The sequence below is a fragment of the Lepus europaeus genome, chromosome 8 (genome assembly GCF_033115175.1).
Source record: "Lepus europaeus isolate LE1 chromosome 8, mLepTim1.pri, whole genome shotgun sequence".
Classification (NCBI taxonomy): Eukaryota; Metazoa; Chordata; class Mammalia; order Lagomorpha; family Leporidae; genus Lepus; species Lepus europaeus.
The window spans coordinates 65157182-65178648 of record NC_084834.1 but is presented as its reverse complement, the minus strand read 5'-3'; the positions used below and the strand labels follow the sequence as shown (position 1 = coordinate 65178648).

Genomic DNA, 21467 nt, shown 5'->3' with positions numbered 1-21467 from the left:
ATCAAGAAACTAATGGGTGTCTTTGGGATAGCAGACAAGATGCAGTGATCAAGATGTTGCTTGGTACTCTTGCATCCCATATCAGAGTAAGAGGGTTCCAGTCCTAGTTCTACTCCTCAGTTCCAGTTTCCTGCTAATGTGCAACCTGGGAAGCCACAGATGATAGGTAAATACTAAGTCCCTGCCACCCACCTGGAGACTTGGATTGATTTTGTGGCTCCTGACTTTGGACTGACCCAAGCCCTAGCTGTTGCATGCACTTGGGGGAATGAAGCAGAGGATGAAAGAGCTCTTTCTTTTCTGTCTCTGCCTTTCAAATTAATAAAAACATATTTAAAAAAGCAAAAGAGACTCATCTGAAGCAAACAAGAGCATGTCCCTTTGTCCTTCACATGTGCAGTGTCTTCCTGGCCCATTTATTGGCAGAGCCTAACAGGGAATCAGAAATGTTTGCAGAATTTCAAAGAGTAGGTTTGAAGCTGGGAGACAGTAGGTTAATAACAAGTTGATGGCCTTAATTGTAAGAATGGGAAACAATAGAAATAGTACTTTTTGGTAGGTATAGCTGAGTATACATGGTCATTTTCCTGTTCTCCTGATGAAAACTACTAAGTGGCATTTAAGACATTTGTAGAATTTCAGTAGGAAACTGTGCAAGAGCCTACATTGAAGTTTGCTCCACTGGAGCTAAGACTGAAAGATCACAGGCTGAGGATTGCTCAGCAGTTAACAACAAAACATGCTCCAGTCAGCTGAAGCTCAGTACCCTAAAGTCTTAGTGCTAAAGGAATGAACTAAAAAAAAAGCTTACTAGGCAGAGCTATAGAGTCCCTGTCTTATAAAGCAGGAGACTGGCAATCAAGTAACTACTTGTTAATACTAGCAGTTACTGAATAGTCATCTGTAGTTTGCCCAGTCCTTTGAGGAAAAGGGAAGACCTATGAGATAGTCATTTTTCTTAAGGACTTACATATTACTCATTCTATATTCGTATTTTGTTTTGTCTTTTTTTTTTTTTTTTTGGAAGGATATTGAGGAATCACGAAACCACACTGGCGAACCTGTCGGAGATGACTACAAAAAGATGGGAACGCTTTTTGGTGAACTGAACAAAAGCCTCCTCAACATGGGCTTCACAAGGATGTATTTTGGAGAACGAATTGTGGAACCAGTAATAGTCATTTTCTTTTGGGTTATGCTGTGGTTTCTTGGCCTACAAGCCCTTGGACTGGTTGCTGTTCTTTGTCTTGTCATTATTTATGTACAACAGTGAAACATGGCTGAATGAGTTGTTGTTTGACATTTGGTAGCCATATATATAATTGGCAAAGTTACACATTTCATTTTTGAAAGCTCGAAAAGTTTTCTTTGTTTTAATTTTTATGCTGGCTGTTTTATAATTAAATTTATATGTGGATATTGTTTAAAATTGAACTCTTGTTTATAACAGGGGCAAATGTAGATTTTGAATGTAGATTAGCTTATTTAAAATCCTGTTTCACTACTATGATCTATGCCTACTATTAGACACCTCTGTTTCCATGCAGAATCTTAAATAACACCACCAAACAGTGGGCAAGCAAAAATAATGGAATCTGGAATTCAAATCAAGCAGTATAATTCGTAAAGAGAATTCCAATAAAACATTTTAGAGGAAAAAGGAGGAGATGAGATAAAAATGAGTTTTACTTGGAAACCCGTTCCACACCTGCCATATTATTTGGGTAATATTTGCATTTCTGTTGTCCCTGCTCAGCCCAAACCAAGGAAAATGATAACCATACACTACCTTAATATCGTGGTGAAAATAAATAAAGCTAGCACATTTTCTAAACATTGAAAAGAATATATTTATTATTATTGGGGAAAGCTCCTAGATTAAATCATCTTTTCTATGATGTAACACTTGGGCCTGGAATGTCTTCAGAATATCTTTTGAAGTTTTAGACAATTTTGGTGCTACTTTTTGTGTGTTTTTTAAATCTCATAAGCCAAGTCCATGGTTGCCTGCACCCTGTGGTAATGCTATATTTCTTGTATCTAACAGGTTGCATATTTTTCCTAGAAAAACATTTTCAGTGTATTTTTTCAGGAATTTGTAATTTTATAGTTTTTTTATAACAGTTATTCTAATATCTAAAAAGAAAATATTTCCCACCTTGACACAGATTTTTTTCCCAAAAAACATTGACCAATATTTTACTGTTAAGAAAAAAATCAGATTTTTTAAATTATCTGTATTGGAAAGTACAGTAGTACTGTATAAAAAACCAAATGCTCAAATTTGGAGCTTAACAGCCAATAGTAATAATATTCTTCTAAGGCTAAAGCCAAGTCAATAACTGGCTAGCCATGCTACTAATATGTCTTAACTCAGCACGTTGGAGATTTATATTAGAATAAGCATTTCTTTAACTATACTCTGAAAATGGGAAATAGCTTCAGTGATATTTTGGGTTTTGTCAGAGGATCTAAAATTTTACACTTTTGACTCAAAGACTATTTAAACAAAGGAGAGGTAGTTAAAATTATTATCTTGGAATTCGAGTTAAATACAAGGAAAATGAGGTAGTGGAGGCATTTTTATCTTTGGTATGATGAGTAACTAAAACACATAGAGTGTTTTCCACTTTGTAAGGTTTTCTTACAATCCTGTTTTAAAAAATTTGTCCTCTGAGTTCTTCTATTGTAAAGCAGAAAATAATGAAAAATGTTAAATTTAGATGTCTAAAATAAGGTAATCCTAAACAAAAATACCAGTTAGGGGTCATTAAAAAGTATTGTGCATTTGTATAAATGCAAGTCTCTTAAAATTTGTACTTTGTCATTGTTTTATTGGGTTTACAATATTTTTATAGTAACCTTTATGAGCTCACATAAGTGCAAGTTGTTTGAAAAAGATGTTTTCATTTCTGCACAGTAAATTGGGAGGTTTTCAACAGAAGTTATGAAATTTTGTATATCTCCATAAAATAGTAATAAGTACATTTTTTCCAGTGCTACAAGAAATTGTAATTTCCCTTTGGGATGCATAAAAGGTATAGTGTACAAAATAACATCTCTGGTTTTACCAGTGTCTAAAGTTGAAAATATTTTACAAGTAAGTTTTAATAGTAATTACTTAGTCTTCTGTCAATACTATGCATCTGTGCACTGGTATTAATAAGGTGTGAATTAAATTATATGAAGAAATAAGGAGATAGCTTGCTATTCTTTCTATATGTACATATATGTATATATGTATATGTCAGTGCAGTATACCATCAAATCTTTTACTTTGATATGCAGGAAGAAAAGCTTTTCATATTTGATGGAGGTGAAACATTTCTTTTATGGAATATATTAGAATACATTTTTTGTAACACAAAATATATAAGGTAAATCTCTATCAACCGACCTGAAACTATTTGGATCTTTTACATGTGGGGATTGTGGACCATGGCTGTCTTCGGAAACATCTATATTTAATCATATGCTTTGATCAGAGAAAATCTGTTTGGGCTGTCAGTGAGCTATAAATCCATTAAAGATTATTTAATTGATCAGGAAAAGAGAAACTTAACAAACTGATGGAACACAAATTACAGCATAAGTAAAAGTTTTTGAAATATAGAAAACTTAAAATAGTCAAAGCTAGATTTGAGTACCAAAAGGCTGTTTTGTTTGTAGACTATATTTCAAGATATTTTACAAATATTTATTGATTTCAGATTATTTAAAATGCTTTCATTGCCAATTTATGTTGGTATAGGTGACAAAAGAAAGCAAATAAAACTCATACCTGTTAGTACCTCTAGTAATAAACTTGGCCAAGAAGAATATAAAATAATAAACACATTATGGCTTCAGGATTAACAATGGACTTGTGGTCTTTCATAACTCCTGTTTCTCTGTCCAACGCTTAATTTTTTGGTGTTTTTGGTATTTAGTCCAACAGCCTGCTCTCTGATTACTCTACATATCAGCTATAACAGTGTCACTATTCCCATGGCTTTTTTTACCATTTGCACACTAACACCTCCCCTAAGTGCCCAAAAAAGGATCTCAGCATCCTTCTCCCAAATCTTTTCTTCCTATATTTCCTGTCTCAGCAAATGACACAATCCTCTCCCCATCTGCTCAAGCAGGATATAGGTGACATCTCAGATTCCTGTCTCTCTTGCATTGCCCACATATAGCCAATTAGCAAGTTTTGTCTATTTGATTTCTAAAAATGTCTTTATTCTCTATTTTTCTTCGTTCCCAGAATCACTAACAGTCCATTCTGCAGTCACCTCACCTGGAATTCTATCTCAGAATCCCAGTTGTTTTCTTCACCTTCATTTTCTGCTTCATAGTTACAGTAATCTTTCTAAAGTTAATCGTTATAAAACTCTGATCCCCTTGGCCTAAATCTTTTCAGTGTTTACTATTGCCATTATGATAAAGTCCTTACTTCTTAATATGATTTTGCAAGGTCCTTCGTAGACCAGTGCTTGTGTTCCTCATCTCTCCATACTACCATAACACCCTTTCTTCCAAGATTTAGCCATACTGATTTTCTCTTTAGGTTCATTGAAGGAGAGATGTCTTTTCATTTCTAGAATTCTATACATTTTTACCATATTCCTTTAATCCCCCTCTGCAAAACTGGCCAACACCTACACACCATTAAGTTCTCAACTTAGATATTATGTCCCATGGGAAAACTTATCTGATTCCTGTAAATACAGTTTTGGTACCTAATTGCTTTGTTCCTTATTATATGGCACTCTGTACTTCCCTTTCGAAATTTCTCAGGCTATATTGTAATAGCTTATTTATCACCTCCTTCCATTAGAATATAGTCTTCACAAGAGTAGAGACTATGTCTCTCATGTCCATAATTGCATTGCCAGTGCCTGCCACGAAGCCTGGCACATAGTAGGTGCTCAAATAATTGTCAAGTGAATAAACCAAGTTCATTTATTAATGTTCTCTCTATATTAACAAAGATCTAGAGTTGATTGTACTGTAGTGTTCTTTGACTCCAAAAAGATACTCATTGTGCATAAAGAGAATGAATCAATGTATACATTATAATTTGTAAAGTCTGTTCACTTTTGATGGGGGAATATCGCTGTTATTTGCATACATATCTAGTATTTCTGCAATACATTGCATTTTTTAAGAGGAACTGTATCCTGTTTTGTGCTTGATTGATTAACTGTCTCTCCAGGAAAAAAGATTTTGCAATACACTGGGTCACTGATGCTACCAAAATTTCATGTTCAGTATTTTTCAATAGAACTCTACTAAATTTCACTTTTTTTCATAAACTCTGAAGCCATAAGTGGGAATTCTCAAGTATATAAGTTTTGTATTTTAGGCTCCAAAATAAATTCACTAGTAGAATATAGCCCAATAGCAAGACTATAAATGTTAAATAACACGCACATAATGTTCTTTGTTATTCTTTCTAATAAATAATACTTTTACAACTCTGAACTCTGAGTGGCACTTCTGAATTCCTGTAGCATGTTCTGCTTACCAATTAAGTGTTAACACATCAAGTGTGAAAATTGTCAAAGCAGCAACAAACCTGAGGTTGAATAGAGCTTGTCTGTGTTGCTCATCCTTATTGCTGGAACAGAAAATCAAGACCTGGTGAGTGCATACAGCTTCCCAGGCAGTAGAAACATAGGAAACAAGATCACAATCACTCTGTGCCTCTGAGCTGCATTTCATCTTTCTGTCACCTTGACTGTGCTGTGAGAATTAAGTCCTGCAGAAGCCTACTAAGATCCAAAGCATAGTCATTAATAAACTTATAAAATTGAGTTGTTATCTTTTCAGCAAAGTTTTATCATTTAACCTTTCATCAATTTAGTTGATGAAACTTCCCTGCCATTTTTCCAAAGCACCACAGAATAAAATGACTCCTATCACAAAACTGTAGACTTTTGTAGTTATTGATTTTCCACTGTATTTTGAGAAGCTAGTGGATGGTATATTTTTAAAACAAAAATTATATATCCATATATTTATTAATTTATTGATTTAAGGCAAAATCTTTATTATTTTTCTAGAAGGAAGGTAATATGTAAAAACTCTATCCAGGGACCAGCGCCGTGGCTCACTAGGATAGTCCTCCGCCTGCGGCGCCGGCATTCCATATGGGCACCAGGTTCTAGTCCCAGTTGCTCCTCTTCCAGTCCAGCTCTCTGCTGTGGCCCAGGAAGGCAGTGGAGGATGGCCCAAGTGCTTGGGTACCTGCACCCGCATGGAGACCAGGAGGAAGCACCTGGCTCCTGGCTTTGGATAGGTGTAGTTCCGGCCATAGCGGCCATTGGGGAGGTGAACCAACAGAAGGAAGACCTTTCTCTCTGTCTCTTTCTCTCTCACTGTCTATATATATATATATATTTGACATCTACCGAATGCCTTTCTCTGGTCCATAATGCTTGCTTTTGTTAGTAGATTTTCATGGTTTTAGGTATATAATATTAAAAATAGCCATAATTTTATATATAATGTATTTTCTGTTTTAAATGGGACAAGAGTACATGTGTAAAAGCAACATATAAAGGTTAAGGAGAAACTATTACAGAAGGAAAACATGTTATTTTGGAAAATGAGCACAAATAAGTTGCTCTTGCACAAAAAGATACTGATAATTTTTATGTAAGGTACAGTAGTTGTTTAATTTTCATACAAGTGACTTTCACAGTTTTTTTGGTGTGGTTTCCTTCATGTGAAATCTTACATGATTATCTGATATACAGATGCTGCTTGACTTACAGTGTGGTTACATTGCAATTACCCTGTTGTAAATTGAAAATATTGTTAAGCTGAAAATGCTTTAAGGGGCCAGCATTGTGGTGGTTTCTTTTATTTTTTAAATATTTATTTATTTATTTAAAAGGCAGAGAGAAAGAGAGATTTTCCATCCACTGGTTCACTCTCCAAATGGCCACAATGGCCAGAGCTGGTCCAGGCTGAAGCCAGGAGCCAGGAATTCCATGCTGGTATATTATGTGGGTGGCAGGGGCCCAAGAACGTAGGCCATCCTCTGATGACATCTCAGGAACATTAGTGGGGAGTTGGATCAGGAGCAGCTGGGACTCGAACTGACACTTCAATATGCGATGTCAGCATTGTAGGCAGCTTAGCTCAGTGTGCCACAGCAACCAGTCCTGCTGCAGTGGCTTAAGCCACAGCTTGCTATGATAACACCCCATATTGAAATGCTGGTTCAAGTCCCTACCACTCCACTACTGATCCAGCTCCCTGGATCTGGGAAAACAACCCATGATGACTCAAGTACTTGGGCCCTTGCCACCCATGTGGAAGACCAGGACAGGGTTCTGGGCTCCTGGCTTCAGCCTTGCCCAGCCCCAATGGTTGTGGCCATTTGGCAAATGAGCTAGAGGATGGAAGATCTTCTCCTCCTGTCTTTCCCTCCCTCTCTATCACTCTGCCTTTCAAATAAATAAATATAAAGGGGGGGGGTGCTTTTAATACACCTATCTTAAACATACTCAGAATAATTACATTAGCTGATACTTGGACAAAAGCCATCTAACACAAAGCTTATTTTATAAGAAACTGTTGAATGCTTCATATAATTTTATTGAAGATGTGTATCCAAAAACATCACTGGCAACACAGCACACTGTAAAGTGTGTATTGACCACATTGACCAGGGCTGACTGGTAGCTGTGGCTTATTGCCACTGCCCAGCGTCTCAAGATCAGAATTCCAAATTTAAAGTAGGGTCCCTAATGAATGCAGGTAGCTTTCATACCATCATAAGTCTGTATATATAAATGATGAAAAAAGCAATACAAGTTCCCTGGAAAGCTGACTCAGAGCATACAAGTTCAGTCAGGTTAGGGAATACTCTAGGATGAATACCTGTGAGGAAATAAAGATGCAGGACTGGCCAGTGGGAGACAGCAATATAATCACGTCGTCTTGGGGATCCTAAGGGTTTTCTGAATTAGTGTGGTCTAGAATTGTTCCATGCTGGGAGAAGGCATCTCTCTTCCAACAAAAGCAGAGAGTTGTCATCTAGCAGAACTCAATAGAGTTACAGAGAGGAGAGACACAGAGATCTTCCATTCGTGACTAACTACCCAGATGGCTGCAACTGGCTGAAACCAGGAGCCAGGAGCTTTTTCCATGTATCCTACAAGGCTGGCAGGGGCCCAAGCACTTGGGCTATTTTCCTCTGCTTTCCCCAGGTCATTAGCAAGGAGTTGGATCAGAAGTGGAGCATCCAGGACATGAACCGATATCCATATGGGATGCCTGCATTGTAGGCAGCAATTTTACACACTACTCCGTATCGCTGGCCCCAGTTCTTCAATTCTTAAAGGGAATTTCTTAGCAACACAGCATCCACTATCAACTCCATTCTTTTCTTAACCTTTGTAGTACCTGAGTCACCTCCCAAAAGGCTAAACTTTAGAGTATGGTATGAAGGCATAAACTCAGATGTCAAGATAACTAAAAATGGGTCGGTGCTGTGGTGCCGCTGTGTGCGGTGCCAGCATCCCATATGGGCACCAGTTTTGAGTCCCGGCTGCTCTGCTTCCATCCAGCTCCCTGCTAATGCCTCTGGGAAAAAGCAGAAGATGCTCCATCTGCTTGGACACCTGCATCAACATGATGGGGAGACCCAGATGATGCTCCTGGCTCAGCCTGGTCCAGCCCCAGGTGTTGAAACAATTTGGAAAGTGAACCAGTAGATGGAAGATTCTCTCTCTCTCTCTCTCTCTCTCTCTCTCTCTCCTCCCCCCCCCCCACTTCTCCTCTGTAACTCTGACTTTTAAAGAAATAAATCTTTTTTTAAAAATATGGCTAGAAATAGCTCAAGAGGTACAGCCTTTTGTTGTTTTACCTAGCTTCTGTTATGAGATTGAGGTCTTTAACTTTGCTAAAGCTTTAGTCAAGTCAAACACTATGTCCAGGATCCAACAAAGGCTTGATGGTATTAGCAATAATTGAACAAATGACTAACAGAAAAACCATTACTTCAAAAAGTAGTGAATCCATGAGATGTTGCACATATTAACTGCTTGGGCCGACATTTAAGCTACTAAGTCTGTCAGCCTCACAGGACACCAAGACAAACCATCATCAGGGCATATCCTCATAGCTGGATAGGTTCAAGCGCAGATGTATGTAAGTATTTCTAGAATTCTAGTTTGTGGTTGTTGACACCTTTCCCAAGTTTCCACAGCAGTTTTAATCCTCAAACTTTTGGAGCATGTTTAAGATTTTCAGTGGCCGAGCAGAACTCATCTAGAAAGAAAACCATATCCTGCATCCCCTCCTCCACCCCAATACACACAATTGCTGCTGACTTATGATTTGGGAATTTGGCCCTACTCATGACTTTCCTGTTTTATTTTTAGCACAGATGGCCTCAGCAGCCACATTTGGTAATCCAATGGGCACTTTAAAAGAGCTTTCTCCAGTCTTAGTCTAGAATATTTTAGGAGACCCTAAGAGTAATTTTAGGTGTTATTTTTATCCTTGGAATCTTAGGAGTGGGCAAGATCAAGCAAGACCATGGCCCCAAGCCAGTTATGAACTAAAACCATATCTGTTTAGACATGATTTCCCTCTTTGGTTATAGGAAAATATAGCAATGTTCAAACATACTTCCAGATAAAACAATCTCTTTATGTCGGACCTAAATTTAAGGCTTTGTTGTACCATTTACTAATGAAAATTTGTATAAATCACATATACATCTCTTTAAACTTGAATTCCTCATTGGTAAAACAGAGTCACTGTTATGACTGAATAAATTATTGTATATCTTATTATAGTGCCTTGGAAAGACCAAGCTTTCAACAAATACTAGACATTACTATTAAATATAAACATTCATATATAAAAAGATGAGCTTCTTCATTATTTATGCCAGGCTCAGATATTGAGCGCTACAAAGTATGACACATGACACATGACAGCTAAATACAAGAAAATTCCATTAGAATCTTCTGTTCCTAACTCCCTATGATTTAAATCTTTGTGGATTCTCATATTATTTTCAACTAAGTGCTTCATGCATTAAATGATCATAAAAATAAGGAATATTGATGAATAGAAATGAAATATGTCACATCTTCTTTAACAAAATGTATCGTTTTCTTTAAAATACCTACTTACGACAATACTATGCATTTCCTATTGTCCTTTTCCTTAGTAAACTTAATGAGCACACAATTCTGCTGTAGGTTTGAACAGATACAAAATTAAGTCATGTTTGAAAATGCTCGGTTGTAAGTTTTACTTCATTGTATCAGCCAACTGTTATGTGACATGTTTAGAGAACTCACAGCACCTTGCTTCAATTTCAAAATAAAATTTCAAACTAATTCATTGGTCTGTGTTATATTGTCAATACACATTTTAAAATGTTTGACCAAGATAAATACAATTGTACCTATAATAACCCTTACTCAAAATGCATAGTCTCTACTGGTACGCTTCCATAAGAAACTCAGGCCAAGGGAGCAGGCATTTGGCCCAGAGATTAGGATGCTTACATCTGGCATCAGAGTACCTGGATTCAAATTCCAATTCTAGCTCCTGACTCTAGATTCCTACCAGTGCAGAACCTGTGATGCAGCAGTGATGGCTTACATACTGGGGTTCTTACCACCCTTATGGGAGACCTGGATTGAGTTCCAGGCCCCTGACTCCAGCTCAACCCAGCTCTGGCCATTGTGGGCATATGAGGATTGAACCAGTAGATTACAGCTCCCCCTCTTTCCCTTCCTATTCTCCCCTCTCTCTGTTTCTCAAGTAAAAAATAAATCCAGCCAAGGCAAGTATACATGAATATATTCTGTATTCAGGAGATGACAGAAGGATAAAATTATTATGTAGTATTTAAAAGTGCATTGTCAATGTATTCATAAAGTCTAAGTGTCCATTAAGTCTGCAAAAACATGATAAATTCATGCTATAATCTTAATGTCTTTTTCTGTTTTAGCAGGATTTCTATTACATTGTTCCATCCTTGACTCCTGTTTTATATTTCCTTTCAAGTAATTGTCTTTATCTGAAAAGTGGAGGTTTCTTAAGTCAAGTATGTATGGATATTAGTTTTTTATGAAAAACTATGGCATATCTTTAATGCCATCTCTTAGTGCATTTCAAAACTGGTTCTCCCACATTTTCCTTAAATGTCAATTTATGCCTTCAGATATGTTTATAAGATGCCCTCGTGTTGGCCAAATATAGCTCCCCTCAGGTATTTCTTCCTCTTTCAAGTTGTAAGAAGCATTTCTTGAGAATTGCATGGCTGGCTACCCAATCTTTTCAGTCAGTTCCCTCTAGAATGGAAATATACTGAGCTTTTCCTTCCCTTACCATATTGCTGACATGCAAATCAATGATACAGCCGTTCTTCCCTGAACCTGGCTTGCAAAGGCCCTAGGCTGACAATGGAGCCATTGTTTTTGCAAAGACAAGAAGACTGGGAAACAAAATGACCTGAACTTTGATGCTTGCCTTAAATTAGAGGCGCTGTACTAGGGCCATTTACTGATGTTAGGTGGTGCTCCTTAGCTCTATCAAATCAGGTAGGACAAACTGCTACTAGAATTACTCTCCTTACCAGATGAGGCATGCCTCTTCATCAGTGACTGTCAGAAATGTTCATACCAAGACAGGGTTCTAGTGAATCCTCAAAGGATATTCGCACTTCACATTTTGTATCTGCATTGCTGTCTAGTCAACAGCAGCTTTGCTGCACCACCTGCCTGATTCAGCTGTTTCTCCTGATCCTTGCTGCTCGTGTAGTTTTCTGCAGGGCTCTGTTCCCAGTAGAACATTGTTTTTCAATGCAATATGATTTCTGAGGAGTTCTAGAGAACAGACTTAAGACAGTGATTTTTTTTTAGTAGATTTGGACACATAATCATAGCAAACTGAAATGAAACACATGTGAGAGACCATCTGCTGCCCAATTTTTTCTTTAAATACAAAGAAAAGGACATCAATATCAACTCATCTTAGTTTAATATAGATAGAGATGAGTAAATAACTATAGGTATGTATGTATACAAGGGCTTGGTATACACTGAAAACCTTCAATGTAGAGAGGGCGTAGAAGCAACAATATCCCAGTAGCCACCAGTATACAAGTATCTAGACTTTTGCTCCTCATACTGTTCTCCAATATAAGGAGAAATGGCTGATTCTGGGTCTAAGAAGAGAATATACAAGATGAACCTGAAATAACTTGTGGTGCAAGAGCGCAAAGAAGTGCTAAATTTATACACATACACATACACACACCTACAAAGAGAGAATATAAGAACCAATTGAGAGGCCAGTGCAGTGATGTAGCAGGTAAAGTCTCAGCCTGCGGTGCCAGAATTCCATATAGGTGCTAGTTTGTGTCTTGGATGTTCCACTTCTGATCCAGCTTGCTATTAATGTGCCTGGGAAATCAGAGAAAGATGACCCAAATGCTTGGGCTCCTGCACCCACGTGGGAGACCCAGAAGAAGCTACTGGTTCCTGGCTTCAGATTGCTCCATCTTCTGCCATTGTGGCAATTTAGGGAGTGAACCTGTGGATGCAAGATCTTTCACCCCACCTCCCTCTCTGTAACTCTGCCTTTCAAATAAATAAATAAATCTTAAAAAAATAAAAGGCCAATTGAAAGAGCTCCCAGGAACTAAAGCTGGACCAACTTGAGCAGCAAAATGTATAAAGTAATATTGAACATAAAGTATACAATAAAAAACCAAGAGGTTATCCTGTTAGAAATAAATGATTACATAAATAAATTACTGGGAAAGAATAGACAAGTGTCTTGTACAGAAGAATTCCAAATTCCCCGGAGATGAAACATGTAGGGATGTGTCCTGCAGCCTGGCAACCTCCACTTGTACTCATGCCCATCCACAGGGCATGCTCAGTAGACCTGCATATCACCCAGAGACCCTTCTCTGGGGAAAGTAACAGGTGCTGGGAACTCTCTCTAGAGTATAAGACTTTGCAAGGTTTGATAACTGCTTCTCACAGCAACACCTGTTCTTTTCTCATTAAAAGATCTGGTTCACGAGAATTTGAAAACATTATTATCTGAATATCTCCCATACACTCTTGGTAATTTTTTAAAATGGGAGCTACCATATCTGTTCGTGATTAACAAGCATACATATGCACTGACCAGGCAACATAGCAGAGGACAAAGGAATTCTACTTGAGTCTTGCCACCTAAGACCTCACACTGTGCCTTTTTTCCCTATTTCTTTTTTTTTAATTAAACTTTTATTTAATGAATATAAATTTCCAAAGTACAGCTTATGGGTTACAATGGCTTCCCCCCTCCCAAAACTTCCCTCCCACCCACAACCCTCCCCTTTCCCGCTCCCTCTCCCCTTCCAATCACATCAAGATTCATTTTCAATTCTCTTTATATACAGAAGATCAGTTTAGTATATATTAGGTAAAGATTTCAACAGTTTGCCCCCATATAGCAACACAAAGTGAAAAAAAATACTGTTGGAGTACTAGTTATAGCATTAAATAAAAGTGTACAGCACATTAAAGACAGAGAACTTACATAATATTTTTTTTTAAATTAATTAATTTTCTATGCCATTTCCAATTTAACACCAGGTTTGTTTGTTTTTTTTTCATTTCCAATTATCTTTATATACAGAAGATCGATTCAGTATATAATTAGTAAAGATCTCATCAGTTTGTACCCACGCAGAAACACAAAGTGTAAAAATACTGTTTCAATACTAGTTATAGCATCACTGCACATTAGACAACACATTAAGGACAGATCCCACATGGGATGTAAGTACACAGTGACTTCTGTTGCTGACTTAACAATTTGACACTCCTGTTCATGGCGTCAGTAATCTCCCTAGGCTCTAGTCATGAGTTGCCAGGGCAATTTCATCTGACTCTGAAAGAAGAAAAACATCATTGGCTAATGGTTAAAACACATCTCGATTTTGGTTAAAATACAAGGGATCTTTAAAAAGTTCATGGAAATGCATAATATGAAAACATCAGGCATGGATTTCAAAAATGTTTTGCATTGAAGTAAAGTTGTCTTGGGGCCGGTGCTGTGGTGCAGCAGGTTAAAGCCCTGGCCTAAAGTGCCAGCATCCCATATGGTGCCGGATCTAGTCTCAGCTGCTCCTCTTCTGATCCAGCTCTCTGCTATGGCCTGGAAAAGCAGTAGATGATGGCCCAAGTCCTTGGGCCCCTGCACCCATATGGGAGACCTGGAAGATCCTCTTGGCTCTTGGCTTTGGGGCGGCGCAGCTCTGTTGCGGCCATCTCTATCTCTCTAACTCTAACAATCTCTAACTCTGTCTTTCAAATAAATAAAAAAAAATAAAGTTGTCTTTTAATTCCATCTTTCCACAAGCTTTTTAAATTACCCTCATATTTATATATAGTTGTATGTATTTTACTATATTTACACGCTTATAACTTTATATGTTCATGTATTTTATGTACATTCTATATACATTTTCCAGGAGGTATAATATGATGTTAACTGTGTGATCTCTGGGCAGTGGACATGTTAGGTAGGAAGCCAGATATGAGCTTATGTGTGTGTGACAAAGGCCTAAGGAGTTGACATCTAGGTCCAGCATCCGCATCTCAAAGTCATCCTGATAACCTTCCAGGTGCAGCCCAGTACCTGCACTTCAAACGCCCTGCCCCTTCTACCCCATAACCATCCTTCCTCTAAGGCTCCTCTAAGGCGAGGCAACACCAGCCAGGCTTCCTTGTCTAATAACTTCAGGGGGAAAACTCAGATAGGAATTTTTCATATTTACATCCAAAGAGTCCTTTGTTCCAGGAGGAGTAGAAGTGAGGAGGCAAGACCGATCCCCTTAAAAACCCCTGGCCTCAACCAGACTGCACTCAGCCCTCTGCCTCTCTGCTGAGCCGCCCGCCTGGCCTGCCCAGGTGTATTTCCTCCACTCAACCAGGAAACCTCGCTCTCCCCTAGTCTGAGCAACTGGGCACTCTCTCTCAGGTTCTGTCTGGAGAGGTGCCCATCCATTCTTACAGATGTCCTCACCCTAATAAACCTTGCTATTTTGCTTTCCACTACTCTCCGTCTCACTCCCGAATTCTTTCTTGCACGAAGACAAGAACCCTTGCTTTCTCCAGTAACAAACATACATGTTTTTTTTAAAAAAGATTTATTTCTTTATTTGAAAGTCAGAGCTACAGAGAGGCAGAGAGAGAGAGAGAGAGAGAGAGAGAGAGAGAAAGAGAGAGAGAGTTCCTCCACCCTCTGGTTCATTCCCCAGGTGGCCACAATGGTCACAACTGTGACAATCCAAAGCCAGGAGCCAGGAGCTTCTTCTGAGTCTCCCATGCTGGTGCAGGGGTCCAAGGACTTAGGCCATTTTCCACTGCTTTCCCAGGCTATAGCAGAGAGCTAGTTTGGAAGTGGAGCACCCAGGACTCAAACCAGTATCCATATGGGTTGCCGGCACTGTAGGTGGCAGCTTTACCCACTACACCACAGCACCTGCCCCAAGGACATATGTTTTTATTCAGCATTTTTGCTTCATTTATTTTCTAGAATGTATGTAGTAAATGTGCACTGTAATAATGAATGATATGGGTTTTAATCCATGCTAATTAATACATTTGGTGCATTATATTTCTCTATCTTCTATTTGTTTTCTGCATGGCAGAAAAGGTTTCTTTTATATAAAATATAATTGTTTACTGAAATATAAAATATCTGCAAAAATAAACAGTAAGGATGTTAATAAACTGAGTTTCTGTTGATAGATAAAATGCTTGTCAAAGTTTTCCAGGAGGTGTTGGCCTTCAAGATGGAAATTTCCAAACTATTTTTATTTGCTACAATAAAAACTGCATGAGTGATCAGGCTTGATCACAGATGGGAAAACGTGGTGACGCCTGGATGACAAAAAGGATAATAAAGCCCAGATGCTGAGCTGTTTTCTTAAGATTATACCTGATCTGTGGGGGCCTGAAACACTCCAAGGACTGCGTCATAGCTGGTTATTAGGAAAATAAGATGAAGGTCACGGATAGGTCAGTTGTAACAATTTGAAGTGTAAATTTCTTATCACTGCCAATTGCTTCAAACCTAATTGCTCATCTAGCACCATAACAGAGCCAGGAAGTAGAACAATTTCCAAACCAAGGTCAAGACCAGTTCCTTCTGAAATCCTTGGAGGACATCTGCTGTGGCAGTCTGGTTTTTACCCCCTTAAGTTGGTTAAGATGCCTATTTTTTTTTTTAGATTTATTTTATTTATTTGAAATGCAGAGTTACAGAGAGGGGCAAGGAGGGGGAGAGTTAGAGAGATCTTCCATCTGCTGGTTCAATCCCCAAATGGCTATAATTGCCAAGACTGAGCCAAGCCAAAACCAGGAGCCAGGAGTTTCATCTGGTCTCCCACATGGGTATATTAGGTAGGAAGTTAAAAGTTAGCCTATATGTGTGAGAAAAGGGCCTGAAGAAACCAGCATCTGCTTTGGAAGCCCCAGAAGCCCCGCATTTTGCACCTCCAAGTCCTGCTCAGACCCTGATAACCTCCCAGGTGATCCCAGCCCTTCCCCCAAGGAAAGCTCCCAAGATAATTCTCTCTCCTGAGGACCAAATGGGTTTCCTGACCTTATAACCTGGGGCAATAAAACGTTCACAGATGCCCTAAGGGAGCCCCTCTGCCCAGCCCAACAAATCTGGGGAGGAATTTGTTAATTTTCACCCAACAAACCCTTTCACCAGGGCTCCCCATCCTTTGTCCTGGAGGAGAATGGGGAGGGAGTAAAGCGGACTCCCTTAAAAACTGGGAGTCCAAACAAAAACTGCAAGCTCAGCTCTCTGCTCTCTGCTGAGCCTCTCACCAGAGCTGCCCAAGTGTATTCCCTCCATTCAACCATGTAACCTGGCTCTCCCCCAGTCCGAGTGACTGCCCCTTCCATTCTGATGGATGCCTTATTCCTGATAAAACCTTAATACTTTGCTCTCTGTCTCATGCCTGAATTCCTTTCTTGTGTGAAGACAATAACCTCATAGCTTCCACGGCTCTTTTTCTCCAGTGACAGGTGCAGGGGCCCAAGCACTTGGGCCATCTTCTGCTGCTTTCCTAGGTGTGTTAGGTAGGAAGTCAGAAATGAGCTTATGTGTGTGTGACAAGGGCCTAAGGAATTGACATCTACAGTGGTCCAGCATCCGCATCTAAAAGTCATCCTGAAAACCTTCCAGGTGCAGCCCAGTACCTGCACTTCAAAGTCCGGGCGGATCCTAATGACCCTCCAGGGAGTCTGATGACCTTCCAGGGAGTCCTGACCCTTCCACCTGGCCTGATAACCATCCTTCCTCTAAGACTGGGTGAGGCCAGCCAGGCTTCCCCTGTCTGACAACTTCAGTGGGAAAAACTCAGAAAGGAATTTTTCGTATTTACACCCAACAAGTCATTTGTTCAGGAGGAGAAGAAGGAGAGGGGGAGAGAAAAGAAAGAAAAGGCAGGAAGGCAAGACGCATCCCCTTAAAAACCCCAGCCTAAATGTGAACTATGCACTCTCTCTCAGGTTCTGTCTGGAGAGGTGCCCATCCGTTCTTACAGATGTCCCTACCCTAATAATCCTTGCTATTCTGCTTTCCACTGCTCTCTTACGCCTGAATTCTTTCTTGCATGAAGACAAGGACCCTTTGTTTCTCCGGTAACAGGTGCATTAGCAGGGAGTTAGATTGGAAGTGGAGCAGCCAGGACCGGTGCCAGTATAGGATTCTGGCACTGCAGCCGGTGGCTTTGTTACTGGTGAATGGCAGGGTTCTTGTCTTCGCACAAGAAAGAATTCAGGAGTGAGACAGAGAGTAGTGGAAAGCAAAATAGCAAGGTTTATTAGGCTGGGGACATCCGTAAGAACGGATGGGCACCTCTCCAGACAGAACCTGAGAGGAGTACCCAGTCGCTCAGACTGGGGGAGAGTGAGGTTACATGGTTGAGTGGAGGGAATACACCTGAACAGGCCAGGTGGGCGGCTCAGCGTGGAGGCAGAGGACTGAGCATGCAGTCTGGTTGAGGCCGGGGGGTTTTAAGGGGATGGGTCTTTGTCTTCTCACATCTCCTCCTGAAACCAAAGACTTTATGGGTGTAAATACTAAAAACTATTTGAGTTTTCCTCCTGAAGTTATCAGACAGGAGGATACCTGGCTGGCGTTGCCCGTTGCCCCAGTTAGAGGAAGGATGGGCAGGACCCCCTGGAGGATCAAGATCTGGAGCAGGATATTTGAAATGCAGATATCAGGCAGAAAGGGCGGGGACCCCCACCTGGCAGGTTATTGGGTAGAAGGGGCAGGGCAGGATGCAAATACTGGGCTGCCCCTGAAACGTTAACGGGATGACTTTGAGATACATACATGCCTCCTTAGGCCTTTGTCACACACACATAAGCTCATATCTGACTTCCTACCTAACAGTTTAACCCCATTATGCCACAGTGCTGACCCCTATAAAGCCTGTTTTAATCCAACCAACCAACCAAACAGCAGGGCCCAAAGTCTTATTTCTTAAATTTTAAGTCTGCCTTCTGTGATAACTCAAAGTACCTTGCAGCCAGCTCAGTTGGCCTTTGCCACATTTTGGCTGGCCTGGGAACTGGATGTTGTAGCTGAAAGTCACTAATCTGCCTCGGCTTTCAAGTGATTTGCTCAAATGCAAGGGTAACTGTCCACCATGCCTGTCACTGCTTTCCTCACCTTCTCTCATGTAAACTTGCATAGAATTTAAACACTATGAGAGTAGAAATACAGAATTTATTAGTTTTTTATTGCCTCTTAAAAAATTTGCTCAGAATAATGGTGAAAGTAAAAATGTCCTGTGTTTCTTATCCAGATATTTGCATAGGGAAGAGAACCTTTGGGAAGCAATTTGTGACTTCACTAGCTTTTGTTTATTGTCCTGAGATTTTTGCATGTTTTTTTGTTTTGTTTCGTTTGTTTGTTTTGATTCACCCTTTTTGGGTTTTGGGCAAGGTTTTAAAAGTCTGATTTTCCTATTGAAGCACTCATTTCACAAACACTTATCAACACCTACTATCTGCAAAGCAGTGCAGACATTGCAAGCTCTAAGAAATACCAAAATAAGAGATGATTCTTATAATTTCACTGAAGAAATCAAAAATAAACGTGAAAATTTTAGTGGCAAATGCAAGAGATAAAAGTTGGTTATAAAACCTGTTTTGTGTTTGTACAGGATGAAACAAAAATTCTGTTAGACGTTAAATTATATAAGCATCAGGTGGTATAAAATTATTTATTCAAGAAGTATTGATTTTCTTCCAAAGGAAAATAAGATACATCTCTAGGGCTATCTCTCTTCCCCTGAGCCTGTAAGATGGCAATCTGTAACACTATGGCTTCCTTCCTCTCTACCTGACAGCACACAGACTCCCCTGAGTTAATTGTACTTTTAAGGAGAGCATGAGAAAGACTGGGTCACGGGGCCGGTGCCGTGGCTCACTTGGCTAATCCTCTGCCTGAGGTGCCAGCATCCCATATGGCGCCGGGTTCTAGTCCTGGCTGCTCCTCTTCCAGGCCAGCTCTCTGCTGTGGTCCAGGAAGGCAGTGGAGGATGGCCCAAGTGCTTGGGCACCTGCACCCGCATGGAGACCAGGAGGAAGCACCTGGCTCCTGGCTTCGGATAGGCGTAGTTCCGGCCATAGCAGCCATTTGGAGGGTGAACCAACGGAAGGAAGACCTTTCTCTCTGTCTCTCTCTCTCTCTCTCTCACTGTCTAACTCTATCTGTCAAATAAAAATAAAAAAAAAAAAGACTCGGTCACTTCCTTGTACCTTCCTGGGGCCCTAGGAACTCAGTGGAAGCCATTCTCCCTCCTACCATCAGCACAGCCCTCTCTAGTGTTCTATGTCCTGGGGCAAGGGACCACCTATGAAGATGGCATTGCCCAGAGTTCCAGACAGGAAATGGAAGCTTCCACATTCACCTCAGGAAGAGAACGGTCTCACAGCCTCCCATGGGAAACCCTGAGAGGAAGGCTTAGCAGGAGAAGACCATCCCTTGCCTCCCCAACTGAACTGCTACTGCCCAAAAAGAACATTTACTTCTCATGTGAGTGCCCCTGTTGTGGGCTAGATTGGGCCTAAATTAATTCGGGCTTTGTTTCAGGAAAGTGGGCCAAAGAAAGGGAGTTATCACACCCTGCTCTGCTCATCCTGAGTCCATGAGGAGGAGAGCGCAAGCTTCCTCTCTTCCTAGCTTTTTCTGAGCTTTATAAAAATGGAAGTGTTTATGTGGTACCACTCCCACATCCCAGATAAGAGGAGGTACTTCTTGGGGAAGGGTCTCCTGATTGACAGGTAGGTGAACATGGCAACACAGAGTGAAGGAGGTGTGGATTCCAGCTCCTGAACCTAAACTAATTCCTTGGCTAGTCCCATATCACCCTCATGTCCCTCTCTGTTTCCTTGAAAATGGCACCCAAGTCTCTGTCCAGGAGCTGTTTCTTCCCAAAGCAGCACAGGCAGAACAGCACGGAGCCTTACTCCCCAGGCTGTCAAACAGAGGCTTTAGAAACTGGGTGAGCTTGTGAGATCTCTCCACCAGGAGTTGTTTCTTAACCCTCTTGGAGACCCTAACCTTAGTTTCCTCTCCTAGCATTAAATATTGGTTTTAGCTTCTTTCTTCTGTGCTTTTGGAACCAAGAACATTGCTCTCCTCGCTTGGACTGGAGACAGCATGCAGAGTGCCACATCTGGTTTCTGTGAGCTCAGAACACTCACTGTCAGAGGGGTCTGCAATCAATGTAGATCACAGACTCTAGGACAAAGCAGACCTGATTTTTTTCAATTGTCTCAATTATAATATTTTGTTGAGATGATCTGAGAACTAATACTAATGAGCCTGGCTTATTAAAAATGCCCAATTATAATAGTTATGATTTTCCAAAATTTTGACTTAGTTGCTTCAGTCTGTATTACTGGACTTTAAAAACTTAGCTAAAACTTGGCTGTTTTCCTTTTCTTACCTATATAGCCACAGCCTCTTCTTCCTGTGCTCTGCCAAAGGTGAAACAGATTGTAGATGTCATTTTTCTTTGGAGGCACTTGTCATCCTTTGAAATTTATCTGTTTGCCTTGGCACCTCAGTTCCTTGATGGGCTTACTTGGAGTTATGCTTTTGTAAATTACCTGGCTTTTTCTGGCTCGGATAGAAGCAACGTGTTTGTTTGTTTGTTTGTTTTGACAGGCAGAGTTAGACAGACAGAGAGAGACAGAGAGAAAGGTCTTCCTTTTCCATTGGTTCACTCCCCAAATGGCTGCTACGGCTGGCGCGCTGTGCCAATCCGAAGCCAGGTGCTTCCTCCTGGTCTTCCATGAGGGTGTAGGGCCCAAGGACTTGGGACATCCTCCACTGCCTTCCCGGGCCACAGCAGAGAGCTGGACTGGAAGAAGAGCAACCGGGACAGAATCCAGCGCCCT

At 40.2% G+C, this 21467-nt stretch overlaps 1 protein-coding gene across 1 annotated transcript in view; it reads left to right on the top strand.

Annotated features, from left to right (window-relative positions):
• FAM241A (family with sequence similarity 241 member A) overlaps positions 1-5466 on the top strand; it is a 33695-nt gene extending 28229 nt beyond the window's left edge. Inside the window, exon 2 of the mRNA XM_062199735.1 lies at positions 1028-5466. Within this exon, the coding sequence (XP_062055719.1) occupies positions 1028-1273 (246 nt within the window). The 3' untranslated portion in view covers positions 1274-5466. The remainder of the gene's footprint in view (positions 1-1027) is intronic.
• The last annotated feature ends 16001 nt before the right edge of the window (positions 5467-21467 follow it).